The 18,819-nt window shown below is 44.0% G+C and overlaps 1 protein-coding gene across 2 annotated transcripts in view; it reads left to right on the forward strand.

The window, feature by feature from the left end:
• PLCD1 (phospholipase C delta 1) overlaps positions 1 to 6,491 on the forward strand; it is a 134,654-nt gene extending 128,163 nt beyond the window's left edge. For both annotated transcript variants that reach the window (XM_075587944.1, XM_075587942.1), the window contains exons 13-15: positions 1,390 to 1,522; positions 4,170 to 4,319; positions 5,712 to 6,491. In XM_075587944.1, the coding sequence (XP_075444059.1) occupies positions 1,390 to 1,522; positions 4,170 to 4,319; positions 5,712 to 5,800 (372 nt within the window). In that variant the 3' untranslated portion in view covers positions 5,801 to 6,491. The remainder of the gene's footprint in view (positions 1 to 1,389; positions 1,523 to 4,169; positions 4,320 to 5,711) is intronic.
• The last annotated feature ends 12,328 nt before the right edge of the window (positions 6,492 to 18,819 follow it).

Below are 18,819 nucleotides of genomic sequence, written 5' to 3' on the forward strand. Positions count from 1 at the left end.
TATTGCTGCTCAGGACGCGTCTCACAGGCGCATGCGCGAGCTGCCGTTTTCCAATTGGGCGAGGGGAATCTGCGCGTCACACAACTACGGCGGTCTGTAGGGCTGAATAAGTGTCCGTACCTGCGCACGGGAATGGTGCTATTGTAAATATGTCCGTACTCGCGAGTGTCTGTAAAGTGAAGGTCCGTATAGCGGGGTATGCCTGTAGTACAGACTGAAAAAAAAACTTAAATGCATGCTTGCTTATGCAAGAAGCCTGACAGATAAATGGGGGAGCTTGAACTAATAGCTGCAAGGGAGCAGAATGATATCACAGGCATTACTGACACATGGTGGGATGAAACTCTGTACTGGGAAGTTAATTTAGAGGGTTATTCCCTTTTTCGGAAGGATGGAGCAAATAGAAGAGGAGGTGGAGTATGTTTATATATTAAACCGGATCTAAAACCTATTATAAGGGATGATGTCTATGAAGGGAATGATGAAAATGTAGAGACTTTGTGGATAGAAATTAGTAGTGGAGGTAAAAGTATAAAGAAAATGTTTGTGGGAATATGCTATAAACCACCAAATATCTGTGAGATTGAGGAAGCTAAAATACTTTTGCAAATGGAGAAGGCATCAAAACTAGGTCATGTTTGCATAATGGGGGATTTTAATACTCCAGACATACACTGGGGCAATGAGATTAGAATTCCAACAAAAGGAAACAGGTTTTTGGGGGTGTTTAAAGACAATTACATGACCCAAATTATTGAGGAACCAACCAGGAGAGGGGAAGTACTGGATTTGGTCATATCAAACAATGTAGAAATAATAACAACCATTCAAGTCCTGGAACATTTGGTTAACAGTGATCATAATATGGTCTCATTTGAAATAAATTAACAAAACCAGCAGAACCTGCCATGTAAATACTATTCTACAGGCTGCTTGTCGTTTAAAATAAAAATGAAATCAAAACATAGGGAAAAAATTAAATCAGGCTGTTAATCTGCTTTAAAGGGCATCAATTACATTGAGGTCACTTTCAAGATACACCACTAGGTAATTGTTAGGGTAGTGTTGGAATGCACGTTTAATATAACAATGCAGAAAGCATTCAGGTTCTGTGTTTTTTTTAATTTATTATTGACATTGTTTGCATTTTTAGGAGAAACTGCGCCCTTGATCTGTACTGAATCTGCCTGGTCAGCAGAACGAACCATCCGATTTTATACTTGTTACTGTACGTGATATTTTTGCATATTACGTCCTGTAAGTTCTGCTCAATGTCAGTCTTGCTCTGGAAGGCGGTCGTCTTTCAAACGCCCCGACAGTTCCTTTATTCCGAGTGCCCTTTCTCACCCTGCAGAGGGAGTAATATCGTGCTTCTTGTTTGGGCTTCAGGTGATCTCCGGACAGCAGCTGCCGAAAGTGAACAAGAAGAAAGACTCCATTGTGGATCCGGTAGTGACGGTGGAGATACACGGCGTCGCCCGAGATAATGACAAAAAGCAAACGAACGTCATTAATAACAATGGTAGGAAGGGCAGAAGGGGGTAGGGGTAACCGTATTGTCTGTGAAGCAGGTGAACCAAGTTTAAGTTAAAGTGCCAGGTTCAGGGAGGTTTTATTATTCCACAATGGCACCATGAAGTACCCCGGTGACCAAAGATAAACGAAAGACTGGATGCCAGGGCACTTGTGGTGAGCAGCTATTGCATGAACAGGCGCTCACAATAGGAGGGGAGACCTGAGTATTCCACCAATGTCTACAGGAAGTGCTCGAACAGCCATCTTGTTTTTTTTTTTTTTTCCTTTTGGAGAGGGGGGTAGGAGTTTAATTTCTTTATATCTTTATAAGGACACCTTGATTTTGATATGGCTTACCAATGCTCTTTGTGTTGAACTAATAAAGTTACATTCTTTATTAATTGACTTTAAAACGGGTGGGCAACTGCAGTCCTCAAAAGTCATCAACAAGCCAGTCTTTCAGGATTTCCCGCCTCCAGCACAGGTGGCTAAATCAGGGGCTCAGTCTTTGAAATTGGTTGCAGCTTTATAAATGTGAAATATACGCAAAACTAGGGGTACCCATCGATGTTGCTCTGCATAACATAACTTAACATAAAGCCGGGAGGATACCCTGGCTGGTTCCTCTATATGCCAACAGCTGCCCAGGTCACTTGGTCCCAAAACATACACCACAACATTTGCCTCCTGCCTATATGCCCTTCCTATAACTCCCCTCTCCACACCAGCCCCCAGTCAAATCTTAACCTTAACTCCCCCACCCCTCGGCAGCAGTGATGCCAACCCCAGCAAAGGCTTGGGCTTCCTTTGTTCTTAAATCAGGCATTTTCCTGTCGGAGAAGCTAGCGAGTGAAAGAGAAGGCAAATTGTGCAAAGGAACTACATGTCTTACATAATTCACAGTGACCTCACTAAAACCAAGGAGAGAACAGTGACCTCACTAAAACATAGGAGATGGAACAGTGACCTCACTAAAACCAAGGAGAGAACAGTGACCTCACTAATACAAAGGAGATGGAACAGTGACCTCACTAAAACATAGGAGATGGAACAGTGACCTCACTAAAACATAGGAGATGGAACAGTGACCTCACTAAAACAAAGGAGATGGAACAGTGACCTCACTAAAACCAAGGAGAGAACTGTGACCTCACTAAAACAAAGGAGATGGAACAGTGACCTCACTAAAACATAGGAGATGGAACAGTGACCTCACTAAAACAAAAAAGATGGAACAGTGACCTCACTAAAACCAAAGAGAGAACAGTGACCTCACTAAAACAAAGGAGATGGAACAGTGACCTCACGAAAACATAGGAGATGGAACAGTGACCTCACTAAAACAAAGGAGAGAACAGTGACCTCACTAAAACATAGGAGATGGAACAGTGACCTCACTAAAACAAAAAAGATGGAACAGTGACCTCACTAAAACCAAAGAGAGAACAGTGACCTCACTAAAACAAAGGAGATGGAACAGTGACCTCACGAAAACATAGGAGATGGAACAGTGACCTCACTAAAACAAAGGAGAGAACAGTGACCTCACTAAAACATAGGAGATGGAACAGTGACCTCACTAAAACAAAAAAGATGGAACAGTGACCTCACTAAAACCAAAGAGAGAACAGTGACCTCACTAAAACAAAGGAGATGGAACAGTGACCTCACGAAAACATAGGAGATGGAACAGTGACCTCACTAAAACAAAGGAGAGAACAGTGACCTCACTAAAACATAGGAGATGGAACAGTGACCTCACTAAAACCAAGGAGAGAACAGTGACCTCACTAAAACAAAGGAGAGAACAGTGACCTCACTAAAACATAGGAGATGGAACAGTGACCTCACTAAAACAAAGGAGAGAACAGTGACCTCACTAAAACATAGGAGATGGAACAGTGACCTCACTAAAACAAAGGAGAGAACAGTGACCTCACTAAAACAAAGGAGATGGAACAGTGAACTACCACCCAAGTAATACTGTGGGAATGGAATTACCACCCAAGTAATACTGTGGGAATGGAATTACCTCCCAAGTAATACTGTGGGAATGGAATTACCTCCCAAGTAATACTGTGGGAATGGAATTACCTCCCAAGTAATACTGTGGGAATGGAATTACCTCCCAAGTAATACTGTGGGAATGGCATTACCAACCAAGAAATACTATAGAAAGGAAATTACACTTAAATTTCGAGTTGCCTATTAGAACAGCAGATCAATTTGAAAAAAAAAAAGAAACAATTTAAATTGACCAAACTTGTCTATTAAGTAAATGTAACCCATTATACATGTCACTGCTGTAGTTAACTTCGGAGGTTGTAAGGGGATATTTTAATATTTATTGCTGTTACTCATAATATTACAGACTTGTGTTACGCTGAGGAATTAAGGCCCAGAGATACAGAGGCTGAACAATAATGCGTCCTTTTCTTGCTCTCGGTATCAGTACATTGCTCGCCTGTATTTCTAGCGTCCCTCCAAAACAAAACCCCCAACAATTTGGTTGAATTATTGTTCAAAACCCATTGTAAAGAGCGAGCATCTTTTTATTTGTGAGCGATTTAGTAAAAGAAAATACGAGATATAACAAGCTGATAGCCAGGTAACTAGGTCTGTTCAACGCTCTATTTCTTTCTTCGTTGCTCTAGGTTTTAACCCGATGTGGAACTGTAAGTTTGAGTTTGACATTGACGTGCCCGCTCTCGCTCTGGTCCGGTTCCTGGTGGAAGACTACGATGCATCTTCTCGGAATGACTTCGTGGGACAGTTCACCGTTCCACTGACCAGTTTACAATTCGGTAACATTCCGTCTTCTAATATTCCAAAGCTCAGGGCCATCATTTTATACAGCACAGAAGGGCCTGTGACATCACACTCGCAATCAGTCCGTGCCAGTGACCTCATTTTTACACTTCTTTGAATTAGTCGGATAATCCGTTTGGAGGAAATTACTCCATGTTGTCCTTTCATTGTCCCTACAAAGACGCCATCTCATTAATCTAATACAGCGGGTGGCCAACTCCAGTCCTCACGGGCCACCAACAGGTCAGTTTTCAGGATATCCCTGCTTCAGCACAGGTGGCTATGATTGAACCACCTGTGCTGAAGCAGGGATATCCTGAAAAACTGACCTGTTGGTGGCCCATGAGGAGTAGTGGTAAATCAAAATCATGACACGGTGTAATACAGTATGTCATGTGTTGTTGTTCATCTGAGGTTGTATTTACCTCATTTTAAGACCTGCTAAGGAACAGATGATTGTTATTATGTCCTGATATGTAAAACCATAGATATTATATATACAGTATATAAATATATAAATAATCAGGGGTAGAACACAAGAAAAACTGGAGCACCGTTTCGGACCTCACGGAGCTTTATCAAGCCCCTACAGCAGTGTGTCTCACACTGGGTCTATATATACTGTAGTGCATCTAATCTCTCAGTTTGGCGCCAAAACACTGAAACCCTCCCATGGTGGCTCAACTAGGACAAAAAGGCAAACCTCTCTGTGGAAGCACACAATGCACTATCCTGCAAGATCAATATCAAATGCAGGAAAGGGGCTGTACCAATAATGTGCTGCCATAAGCTCAAACACACAGCAGCACATAGATATACCACAACCAGAATACATCACCTACTCGCCCCTCTGATCCCTGTTCTAACATCACCCCATTTCAGTTTGTTTACATAAGATGCGCATGCGCACATGATCTAATGCAGGCTCACGCTCCCAGATCGCCTAGGCAACGACAAACACCGCCAGACAATGTGTCAGCTTACGTCACTCCAATGATCATGGCAGGCAGAACACGGTAACTACATTGCAGTGATACTTCCCTGTAACATCCTATGGGTATAGCCAATGATATGTACATCACCTACAAATAAGGAGGGGAATAATACATCTCAAAGCTGACACACTGTCTGGCAGCGGCCATTATGTTAGGCACACAATCCGGATTTTTTTCCCAGATGTATAACAGGAGCGCCAAACGATTGCCAGCGGAGGTAAGAATGCAGAATGACACATTGTCACGCGCTTTACATATACAAATAAGAACATGAAAGGGTGGGGGGGGCTGCTTTATCGCCATGTGTGCAGTTCTTGTACACAGAGATTGACCTGTATATGGCATTTGTATAGTAAATGGTACTTATTCGTTGTCTTTGTTATGATTTTGAAGGTTATCGGCACATCCACCTGCGGACCAGGACGGGAGACGCGTCCCCCTCTGCCACGCTGTTTGTGCACACAACGATACAGGACATGTGACGCTCCGGGGTCTGAGCCAAGCAAAGACTTGAAACGAACACAAGTTGTTTTTTTTTAACACTACATTTTTTTGATTTTTTTTAGTTGATGCTTTTAAGTGGGAACTGACTCCCCGGTCAGGTTTTATTTTTAACCCCTTCCCTACTGGAAAGGGACTGCATTTTGTGGCATGCCTTGTCGGCGGGTCAGGCAGTCATAGTTTTATACATATTTTTTTATTCCTTTTTTTTTTTTTAACGTTCTGTTTTAATTGTATTTTTCCGTTTTTGCTGAAATATCCTAAGGCCAAGTAGCGTGGCTGGTACAGTATGTATGAACGCCTCTCGCTGCCAACCCAGCTGACCGTTAAGGGCAGATCAGGATTTTTTTAAGGGAGACTTTTTGCACTAGAAACAGAGCAAATGCAGTGTATAAGTAATCTCAAGTATTTAATCAAATACTTCAGGGGTGGCTAACTCCAGCCCTCAAGGGACACCAACAGGTCAGGTTTTCAGGATATCCTTGCTTCAGCACAGGTGGCTCAAACAGTTTCTGCTTCAGCACAGGTGACTCCTGTGCATAAGCTGGGATATCCTGAAAACCTGGCCTGTTGGTGGCCCTTGAGGACTGGAGTTTGCTGAAATAGTTCAGGTTTTCTTACCCTCGCTCAATCTGTGCGGAATTCCTCAATATAAAGCACCGGATCACATGACTCATTGTGCGCTCGTTTCCTTGCCAGTCCTATAATCTTAGGTAATAATATGAGAGGCTGGAACATCACAGCCAGCTGGTTTGTAATAGCCGGGATAAGCACGAGCTGCCCCGGACAATACTGCACGTGCCCTGCAACAATTATACAGGGAACTCCACACATTACATGCCCATAGTGTTTGCAAAGCTTAGCTAACGCATATAGCGCCCCATTAAATCAATAAGGTTTAGAGCAGTGGTTACCCAACGCCATCCTCGGGAACCGCCGGCCACACCAGGTTTCCGTGGTGACTACCCAACATGCCCTTTGTATGCAAATTAGGTACATTAATCTGTGTGCAATTGCGTTTGGTTATTCCTAAAACGCACTGTGGGGGGCGAGCAGGCGCCCCGAGTCCCGAGGGGAGGTTTGCGAACCGCTGGTTTAGAGAGTTACCTCATATACACCTGTGCAGTAATAATACATGTAGCTGCCTCTAACCAGTAATAACTGTATAACAAGTTGAATGCATGTGTTCCTGGCCCCTACGGGGAGCGAGGGTGGCAGCGAATTAGCATGAAGATGCTGCCCTCGTCTCCTTTTAGATGCATTGTGATTACCAATAACTTGCAGGTCTCAGTCACAGATGGGCCCAGTCCCATAAGATGATTTGAGATCTGTTTTTGCAACGCAAGGCGCGTTGGCCCAGATGCACGAAGCGCCATTATTGAATTAACGAAGCGTTAACTTCACACCTCATTAAGTGCTAACGCGTGGGTTCTAAGCCCCCCAACAGGCCAGGTTTTCAGGATATCCCTGCTTCAGCACAGCTGGCTCAGTCAAAGATTGAGCCACTGATTTAGCCACCTGTGCTGAAGAAGGGATTTCCTGGAAACCTGACCTGTTGGGGGGTCTTGAGGACCGTAGTTGAGAACCCCTGTGCCAACGGTATCTTCAAAGCTCACTAACGCAGCGCTGTTTTCAGCCAGACCGGTCTTCCCTGCGTTACTATACCGAACGTCAGTGCTGATGTTATGCAAAAGAGGTGTTCCCTCTAACAACGCCTATCCACAGAGCCCCGGTACAGCTAATGCAGGGACTGCACGCAATGTTAGTCAGTCCGTACCTGGAGATGGCGTTGGCTCCGTCCAGGCCCCTGGAATATGGGGTTTTGCAGGAGAGAGAACCAACCTTGAAATAACACGTGGCCAGACACCCGGGCACAAAAAGGAGCAAACCTCAGGTCCCCGAGATTATATGCTTATACGCGTCATTAAAATATACTTTGCACATCCCATCAGCATACATCTCGGGTTCGGCTTTTTGAGCACGTGTCCCCTCCACATGCTGTTTCAAGGTTGGTTTGCGGGGATATAGCACTTGGAACGCCTCCTAAAATAGGTCCCTTTCCCACCGACCCCATCCCCTTTTTCAGGCTCTGGATGGAGCTAACGCCACCTTTATGTCAGACAGGTGTGACGCGGGTCAGTGCTAAGTTACGCCTGTGCTAATGAGATATAAATAATGGGTGTGGTTTTGGCACGCACCTGTGGATTTGTGTTCACCTCAGGGGACATGGTTCCGTAAAGATGACGGAGCGGAGGACGTTCCCGATCCCTCATCTCTCTAGGACCATTGGATTTGAAGAAACTGGGATCCGGATTTTTCTATCGAAGGCTGAGTGGAGGGTCCCATTTCACCCTCCTGTGACTTTCTTTTTGTATACGACACACACAGTAATTTCACATCACTACACTTGCTGAGTTTCACTGCAGTTATTCCTATTTTTGCTCACGGCACTAGAGGATATCGCCACTTATCACATTTAGTTCACTGCACACGATCACATTTTATCCATATAGTTATGGATCATTAATCTGATGTGTCCACAATAATTATCACCTATCACTGTCTGCTAGAGAACGCCATCATAGTATCGCGTTCTTGTAAACCTCGGGGTACATACTACGAGGAGGCCTGACGCAGCTCCGTGCATCTGGGACGTTGGGGGTTATTCATAAATCAGCGCGAAAGAATTGAACCTGATTTATTCAAAGAACTCCAGTTGCCTTTAATGGGATTCCTTGTCTCTGATAAATATAGTGCTGTTTTATAGCACTGCTTTTGCCTCAGATTTACAGACTTTAGCCAGCAACCCAGGTTAGATTTCAATATGTTTGATGCATTTAACTTTATTTTTTTAACGTGGGGTTTTAATGTATTTTAAAACTTCAGGGAATATTTGTAGAAGTGGCACATACACATGCAAATGTGACCCAATCACACAATATCTCTGTGTCAAATTAGGGGCAGAGCTGTGGCCAGTTTGCTTTAGAGAAAATGCAGCAACTGAAGGAATGTTTTTAGCGCCTGAAAAGATACAGGTAGCATACATTTTATCATCGCTAAATTAAATAACAAGCTTCCATAAGCTGTAAATAAATATCTATCTGCCTTTTGCTTTGCCCAACTTATTTACCATGATTGCCTCTGTGTAGAAGCATGGGCAGTATGTGTAAGGCAGCGATTATACTTGCGGCGTGCGACCTCGTGACGTGCACGCAAAACATGCGCGGGAGGCGTGGCCGTGACATCACGTGAGTGGTTCGCCCTCATTGGCTGAACCGCTCACGTGACGCGGCCGTCACTTGAAAAGACTACTTTTTTTTGTCTTTTCAAAACGCGCTCGTGCCACCGCGCTCCGTCGTGGGCGCGCGCCAGTATAATCGCAGGCCCCTCCAGAACACGAAACGGAAGTTTAATATTCTCCGGGTTCTGAACGCGATCTTACCCCTAGTAAAGGAGCATTTAATGCACAATGTCCTCTCTTGGGGCAATTAAAAACGCCAAGGGGCTTATTATTTATCCGCCGAATTGGCTGATCTTGTCTGAAAATTCCCTATTGAAGTCAATGGGGAATTTCGGTCGCAAACAGCCTGATACGCCACTTGGGCTGATATAGATTAACCCCGCTAAAGCAGCGGTGTTGCTGTGGTTTTTTTGGGAGGGGGCGGGGGAAGGTTTTTTTTACTTTGGCGGGTCAAGCGGTGTTAAACTGCGCTGCTCCCATTTTCAGGGACCCCCTCGCCCCCTGTAAGCCTCTAACTTGACCCCCAACATTAACATTAAAGTCAATGGGGCTTTTCATGCGATAGTCTGTCACCTGTGCTTACCACACCTTACAGAATTAGGGCTTATATCAGTGATTTTCAACCGGGGTTCCCAGGTCTTCCCGAGCGCCCATCAGAGGTACCACGGCTGCCAGGGGGGAGAGATGGGACATCGCTCCCAGCTGTTCCAGGCGCGGCGGCACCCTACGTAGCAGTGACCCGCCGGCTCCCGAGCTCAGCAGCAGCCGCACGGTCACTGCGATCCTTCCTCTCCCTGCCTGCTCCTGCTCGGTGCTGGAAGTCGCGTTGAACTTCTGGCTGACAGGAGGGAGAGGAAGGATCGGCTAAAAGCGAGCACACTCACTGCAAGGATATTTGCAGCACGCCAGCAACTCCCTTATAGAGAGTGTAAGTGTGTTTGTATAGAAGAAAGGGGGAAAGAGTGTGAGGGAGGAGCGACATGAGATGGGAGGGTGGGGGCAAGAGACGAGGGTGGGGGTGCGAGAGATGGGGGGGGGGGTTTGGTGTTCCCCGACATTTGACATTCTAATTCTGGGGTTCCTTAACCACAAAAAGTTTGAAAACCACTGGCTTATACGGCTGCTGGTCTGTAACTGCAAAAAACCCTACAAATATGGCTCCTGGGGTCACGGCTTTCTGTTGGTGACCCTGACGGCCATATTTGCACTTTTTTTTTTGTTGTTGCAAGAAACCCCCCAAAATGAAAAGTTAATTTTACTGGCAAACAAGGGTCCCTCGAGCTGGGAGCACAGCGGGGGAGCTCCGGGGACCCCCTGACATTTTTAAAGGAAAAAACTAATGTAATTTGGGTGAGGGTTGCTGCTTTAAATCTGATCCCATACCCCCCACACGTTCCAAGATACTTGCAGTTTTACTTCATTTTTTTTTTTTTTAAAGATGATGCGGGAGGTCATCTAATAGGAAGCCACAACGTCACCTGTAGCGCTGTGGTGGCCATTTTGTTTCCCCGGGAAAGGGGGTAAGCAGAGCGCCAGCTAAAACGAAGTATCCGAGAGAGTTACACTTCCAAATTTCTAGTGCGCTTGGATTTTCTTTTTCACATCTATGCGGATGGTTTGAAGAGCACAAACTGTGAATAAGAGCCATATCTAAAAGGCAATGCTAAGCCCATTGAAGGAGATTGATGTGCTTTACTGCTCATCGCTGCTTAGTAAACATGGCCCTCCATGCTTTCTGCACCTATTGCTATTTAATATATATATTTATGCAGCTGGTTCTGGCTGCTATGAGCAAGCCAACTCATGTTATGCCTTCTGCATCTCCATGGAGATTGCTACAGACGTGCCTTAAGATAATAAGAACACTCTGCCCATTAGCACATGCAGTGGGATGCCACGCGTGGAATTTCACTGGCTCTTTCCCATGCTGATGAAATGTACTCGCCTATGGTCCAAATTCGAGACGGGAGAGAGCTGATAGAGACAATCATCACTACTAATTTGCCAAATAAATGACTACCTTGGCAAATTGCTTCGTTAAATGTGTCAGGCCTGTTTTTATTGTATGTAGAAAAAATGTGCACCATATTTTAATAAGTTAATGTTTTTTTGGATTAACGTTTTATGTATTTGTTTAAATCGAACACTTACCGGGAAGGGGGGGGGGGGGAGGCAAGAGGGGAAAGTATCTTGATAATCCCTGCCTGTTGTGGATTCTTTTTCCGTTTGACTGAAACCTAAGTTTGCTCTTGTATGTTTTACTTGCTTGTAGTTTGTTCAACCTAAAAAGTTGGCATTAAACAGATAAGATACAAGTTTTGCAAATAAAAGTTGTCCGGCCTGTTTTCTGACTATTTTTTTATTTTTATTTTTTTAATGTCTGGTGTAAACCAAAAGTATCGGGGGCTACGGATCAGCGAACAGAAAAAGTTGGCGAAAACATGAGGTTTTTGCTTCTTCAGAACAGAGGGTTTTTAACACAAAAGAAAAGGGATAAAAGTGCGGCACAGGGGGGGGGGCAATCAATTCATTTTCTGTAAAATGTCGTCACTCCTCTCTCACGGAATCGGAGATTTGATTGCGGCCGTCTCGCTGGCCGTTAGGGATCGGGGTTTTAGGACAAGGGGTTATGTTTTTAGGGTAATATATACATTACAAATGATACTCTTTGCACAAGGTGTGCTTCAAAATACCGAGCGGTCTGTGTACTGTTAGTTTAAACTCTAATTCGTTCGTGATTGCTGATATATACAAACCGATGTGATCATTCTTATTATTTTTTGCACAAAAAAACCAACACATTGAGTTATGCAAATATAACTGTACCAGGGTGGCTAGGTGGCTTCTCCAAAAATACTAGACATCGGTGAAAGGTACGATGCGCTCGAGACACACACACCCAGGTTTGCCACGACTCCGGGTTTGACCCGGGAACTGCGGGTTTTGATGGTGATGATGGAGGGGGGGGAAAAGGTAATTATGATGGTCGGGGAGATGTATCTAAAGCCCTCTCCCGCCTTAAACCTTTCTCACTTTCTGCCCCACACCTCTGGAATGCCCTTCCCCTCAGTACCCGACTAGCACCCTCTCTATCCACCTTTAAGACCCACCTTAAGACACACTTGCTTAAAGAAGCATACGAATAGCACTGTGGATATTACTAGACACGTGATACATAAAGCTTGGCCCCCTGCAGATGCACTTACCAGAACTCCCTCCTACTGTCTCTGTACGTTCTCCCTACCTACCAATTAGATTGTAAGCTCCTCGGGGCAGGGACTCCTCTTCCTTAATGTTACTTTTATGTCTGAAGCACTTATTTCCATGATCTGTTATTTATATTATCTGTTATTTATTTGATTACCACATGTATTACTACTGTGAAGCGCTATGTACATTAATGGCGCTATATAAATAAAGACATACAATACAATACAATACAATACAATACAAGGGGAGAGATGAGGATAATGAGAGAGGATGATTATGATGGGGAGGGGGAGATATGAGGAGGGATGATGAGAGAGGATCAGGGAGAGAATGGGGGAGGGAGAAACAAATTGCAGGCAGTATTAATATTAATGGGGCACTGAAAATTGTTATTTTTTTTGCCCTGGGGCCTGCGCATGTCTAGCTACGCCACTGGCTGCGTGGCCATGACAACGTGATGTCACACGACGCATCAGTGTCATAAGGCATCCTGTTGTCATGGCAACTTGATGTCACGTAGCGTCCCATTATCATGGCAACGCCCAGCCTCTTTGACAGCAGTTGCATGGGGGAGATGTCAGAAGGATGCAGGGAAACGCCGCCGAATGTAAAAAAATGTATCTCCGGGTTAGCCTTCAGTAGAAGGTGGCAACCCTGCACGCACCATCCCCTCCCCACACCCCTCCTCTCACCTCTCGCTGGTCCATGATATTTCCACCTCTCCTTGGATCCACCCCCAGGCTCCTGACACCTCCTGCTGATTGGCTGCATTACCCAGCAGCAGCCAATCAGGATGGAGGAAACTGACCAGCCCCCTAGCAACAGCCTTGCTCTCTCCCTGCTCGGGGAAATCCCGCGGCCTCCCAAACCGGTCAGGTCACACAGTCCGGTCTATACTGGACACTTGGCAACCCTAATTGTACAGTACAGGTCTAGATTCTTTACATCCCAAAGTGAAGAGGAGAAGGTCTGAGGGTGAATTTGCTGATAATGTATCAGAAGTTTTATGTTCTACAGGGGAACCACTGAGGACAATTTCTACACACCAAATCCAGACATTGGGGTTTTTGTGTTAATTTTGACAACTGAAAGCAACAAAGCTGCTTGTACTATTTGCACAAACAAAAATAAAGTCCCCAGCGCTATAAGTCCAAGATACCGTGATCCTAAAGGAAGTCTCTGATCTTTAAGATGGTAGTTGGGCTTGGATAAAGATGCTCCAGATGGGATGGTGTCCTTAATGCAGATAAATACACCGTCTGAAATACAGATGACAGACACGCCTGATTGCGCAGCGTATTTCTACAATCAGAGCCCTATCTAAGATTATGAAGAATCCTACTCACATAGTATACGCCAGTACATTCATTGGAGAGAATCTGTAATGGCTCCCCTTCTCCTCTACTCCTCTCACGAACCCCCGCGTGGAGACAGCTTGCTGGGATCAACCTCAATCCTCAATGACGTCAGGGATGGTTCCGTTGTGACACCCCCACAGATGTGAGATAAGATAGGCACAATATGGTGTAGTATGAAATGACTTAATAGCTAAAACACTAGACAAAGTAATTAAAATACACTCACATGGTGCAACACTGAATCGTACTTCTCTCTAATGCCGTCCGCAGCTTGCAATTCCTACCAGCACAACGGAGAGGATCACTGCACGTAGACACGCTGTCGACTCGGCGTGTGACGTCAGTGATGCAGGGAACTCTCCTCGTGTCAGGACTACAGATGCTGGGATGGCTCAAAACACTAGGCTCCTCCTCCCTACGCGTTTCGTGACACGTGGTCACTTCGTCAGGGGATGGCGGAGCCTAGTTACTGGTGCCTTAAATACAGACCCAAATGGAAAGATCCTCCTACTAGGGGTAGGGCTTAGCTGTGAGGTTAGTCATGGAATATCAGCATTGGTATTAACAGCGCGACCGGGGTTGTATCCATGGCAACGTTAAGCACATAAGCCCTGTCTGTATACACAGGTTGAATAAGAATTACGTGGTGATGATAACAAAAATAAAAAATAAAATATTACAATTGGATTATCATTGGCCTTGAGTTAACAACGTAAATTACATGCAATGTTAAAACATCCGACAGAATTAGTAAAATAATTAATAAAATGACCAAAATCAATGCAATTCATACAACATTTCTAAAATATCCCACTACAGTGAAATGGAATGGATTAAGAATCCTTCAAAAAGGCTGCAAGGTCAAATTCAATGTTAAGGCCTAGGGGGGTCAGGGTTTTAAGTGTGTAAATCCAATAACTTTCTCTTTTAGAGACCGTATTGAGCCTGTCCCCCCCACGCCAACTACTTTTGGGATTATCAATCCCTACACATACTAAACCTGTCTGAAATGATTAGAGACACTGTGTGTCTCGAGCCCTCTCCTGATATTATAAACGTGTTCTGCGAACCTTCGTTTGAGGTGTCTCCCCGTGCGGCCCACATATTGTAGGCCGCACGGGCATTCCAGTAGATAGACACAGAAGTTGGTTTTACAATTGATGAAGGTTTTTATGTCAAAGCTTTTTCCTGTCACATTAGATTTAAAAGTCTTTGTTTTTTTACTGTGTTTACATCCGATACAGTTAGAGCATGTATAGTAGCCTTTGAGATCATTTAACCATGTAACATGGCGATCTCTCAGGCAATCTATCGGACAGCTGGGAGATAGGGAGGATTTCAAATTTTTGGCTCTTTTAAACACAATTTTAGGTTTTTTAGGGAGAATACTCTTGAGGATTGGATCTCTTTGGAGAATGCTCCAATGCTTGTTCAGGGTCTTGGATATGGTTGGGGCTATACCACTATACTGTGTGATAAAAAACGGAAACTGGGCCCGACTGTTATCAGCTGTCTGCCCTTTCTCACACAGTAGGGACGCTCTATCAGTTTCATTAACCTCTTTAATCGCAAGATCCAATTCCTGATTTTTATATTCCCGTTCAATAAATTTGGTTTTCAGCTCCCTAATTTGTTGTTGATACACAGAGTTTTCTGAACAATTTCTCTTAATTCTAAGTGCTTGCCCCTTGGAAATATTACGCAACCAATTGGGGTGGTGGTGGCTAGATGCCAATAGATATGTATTGGCATCTACTTCTTTATGGAAGGTTTTGGTGTGGATGATACCATTGGCTACATACAAGGAAAGGTCGAGGAAATTTATAGAAGTCCTATTCTGACTGAACGTGAACCTAAGATTCCGCGTATTGTCATTCAGGTTCAACTTGAACTCTTCAAGTTGATCCAATGACCCCCTCCAGACACACAGCACATCGTCGATGTATCTCTTCCAGAGCACCAGGTTTGCACCAAATGGTTTGGAGGACCTGATATGGTCCTCCTCCCAAATGGACATAAACAAGTTAGCATAACTAGGTGCAAACCTGGTGCCCATGGCAGTGCCGCATGTCTGGAGGAAGAACTTATGGTCATGGCTGAAAAAATTATGCGTCTGAATAAATCTGATTCCATCCAGAATGAAATGTTTCAATTTCTCGTCTACTCCAGCATCCTGTTCAAGGACTCTTTTAATTGCATCTAATCCCATCTGATGGTCTATGACCATATACAACGAGACTACGTCGCAGGTAACCCAACAAAAATCTTCCCCCCAAGTTAGGTCCTGTACGAGATTCAATACCTGCGACGCGTCTCTTATATAAGACGGGACCTGTACTACATACTTTTGGAGTAGATGGTCTAGGAATTGGGAAAGGTTGGAGGTGAGGGAACGGATCCCAGATATTATTGGGCGGCCGGGGGGTCTGGTGAGGCTCTTATGGATCTTCGGGATGAAATAAAATACAGGAATTCTTGGCTGTTCAATCATGAGGAACTCCATTTCCTTAATACTGATAATATCATCTCGAAGACCCTGATCCATAAGAGCTGCCATTTCCTCTCTAAAAGAGTCAGTCGGGTTGGACTCTAATTCTCGATAAGTGGCACTATCCCCCAAAATTCTAAGGGACTCCTCCCTATAATATGAGGAGTTCATCACCACGACTCCTCCCCCTTTGTCTGCCGCTTTGATTACTATCTGCGAATTGGACTCAAAGGATTTTACTGCCGCCTTTTCCTCCTTACTTAGGTTTTGTTTGCGGCACTTAAAATCATTACTGGCTTCTTCTAGATCCAAAATAACCATTTCGGCAAAGGTATCCACAAAATTCCCTTTCATACCTTTCGGGTAAAAAGTAGACGGCTTTTTGAATGGAGTAAGGGGAGGTTTTTTCGTGAAAGTATTTGCATTTGGTAATATAACTGATCTACTCACCGCGTCCTTGAGATAATATTTCTTGAGGGAAATTTTCCTCAGAAATCTGTGGACATCAACAAAGATGTTAAACATGTTGGGTCCACTCACTGGGGCAAAATTCAAACCTCGTGATAGCACATCTAGCTCTACTGGTTTTAATTCTGTTCTACTTATATTGAACACATTGCTCTTTACCATTCCCTTTTTAGGTTTAGCCTTCTTTTTTCCTTTTCTCTTCCTTGTGCCTCCTCTTTTCCCTCGAACTCTTCCAATCTGGGCCTTTTCTTTTCTACCCTTGCTGGCTCTTTCCTGTCTAGTTGGACTCTTGTGTCCCTCCACTGTTCCCGCATTGGTGCTCGGCCCTGGCGCTGTTCTAAAAAAGAATTCGTATTGTGGTTGTTTGTCTCATAGTTACCTCTATGGGTTCTCTCTATAGGTGATCTTTCACGGTGGTGATGGCCCTCATATTTTCTATCGACCGGTGATCTATCCCTATAGTCATGTCCCACATGGCGTTGTTCCTCTTGAAAGTTTTTATACACACTAGGGTCTCTCTGATCTTGCTTATTTGATTTCTTTTTTCCTTTCCCAGGGTTAGAGATAGGCTTATTATCTTTTTTTGAAAACTCTCCTTTCCTTTCCACTATTATATCCTCTGTCATTTCACTCCTAGTGGAATCTATCCTGCCTCTAGGCGTACCCAATGGTTGATTTAACTCACACCCTCCCGCTTCTACTTCAACAATTGTTATTGTTTTTTCTATTTTCCAATTCCTCTGCCTGTTTTCATCATAATCTTTCTTGTCTCTGATGAATTTTTTATGTTTAGTCAATTTAACCTCTTTTTCAACCTTATCAATTCGTAAAGATGTTTTTTCTTCTAGGCTTTTATACTCCGGGAGCTCTATGAAGGGTTCCAACTGTTCTTTAATTGAATTTATTTGCCCATCCAGAGCTTCCAGTGTAACTGCCCTACGCTTGATAAGGTGTAACATGAGATTGACTGAGCATGTGTCTAATATGCAATTCCATTCTTTCAGGAATTCCTCATCATCACAATCAGATGTCGGTGGTTTCAGGACTCTAAGCCCTCTGGGAATCCTCTTATTCTCAAGATACTGTTTGAGAGTAAAGGTTTCCCAGATCTGCCTCATCTCCTGCGTCAGTAACTTTTCTAATTTAGAAAACTGAGTCTCCAAGCTTTCCTTATCTGTTTCCATAAGGTCATTGGCGTCATTGAAAAAAACGGCTAAGGTCTGTCCTCTCAGTGCTCTATTAGTGAATAGTGCCATTGGTTGTGTGGTTTGCTGCTGAGGGGTTAAGGATTTGGATTTGGTTAAGGATTTGCTTTAAAAATTAAAAAAAAAATTAGTTCTAGAAATGAAATAGATGCAGAGAGAACCCTGCTCCAACTCTCAGGGTATTTATATGGAGAACTGTGTGCTACCTGGGATACCAGTATTCAGAGAATATCCAAGAATGTACTAGAGCGACCATAGAGCAAAGAGATCCCTTTGGATGCCCTCCGCCAAAGCAATGAATGAGATATTAGTAGATAGTAAAACTCATTAACTTTAATAGGCATGTTAAAATAGATACAGCTTAGAGATACATGAACAGACGTGAACAAGTTAAAGCACAAATTTCACATCTAAATGAAGGTGCTATTCAACCAACCCAGTAACGTGAAAAATTAATGTAATATGAATGATATGCGTCACAATACAGAAACCATAGGGAGTAGTGCAGCGCCGATGGAAAAAAAAAATACCTTTTCCAATCGTCTTTAGAATTGTTTGGTGCAGGATACGGAGCGCAAATACTCCCAGGTATATGCAAGAATAAAAAAGGGGGGAAATAGTGAAACACTGCAAAAAAAACCTTCAAAATATAGAAGTAGAAAAAGCCAAAATCATCACACTCCCATGCTATGCATTACAATAAGGCGATGGCTGGAGCCTCAGTTTTGCAGGAATGGGGTGGGGGGGGGGTCAGAGATTCAGTGTAGTATTAGACCTCAGATCCTCTGCTCATAGAAATAAGAGAAAAACAGATATGCAACTTACTAAAACAAAAAGAAAAAAGCAATGCACTCACAAAGGGCGCTCTGTCTTAAGCATTACCCTGGGTCCAGGAACCGAAAGAGATGGGGCACACCAGCCTCACTCCTCTCTCCTATCCGTGGGGATGATGTCGCCTCTGGAAGCGCCGCGATCACCGGGAAACGGAGGAGTCGGGTAGGGGTCCTGCAGCTTGTGCTTTGCTTGGTAG

This window comes from Ascaphus truei, chromosome 2, assembly GCF_040206685.1.
Source record: "Ascaphus truei isolate aAscTru1 chromosome 2, aAscTru1.hap1, whole genome shotgun sequence".
Lineage (NCBI taxonomy): Eukaryota > Metazoa > Chordata > Amphibia > Anura > Ascaphidae > Ascaphus > Ascaphus truei.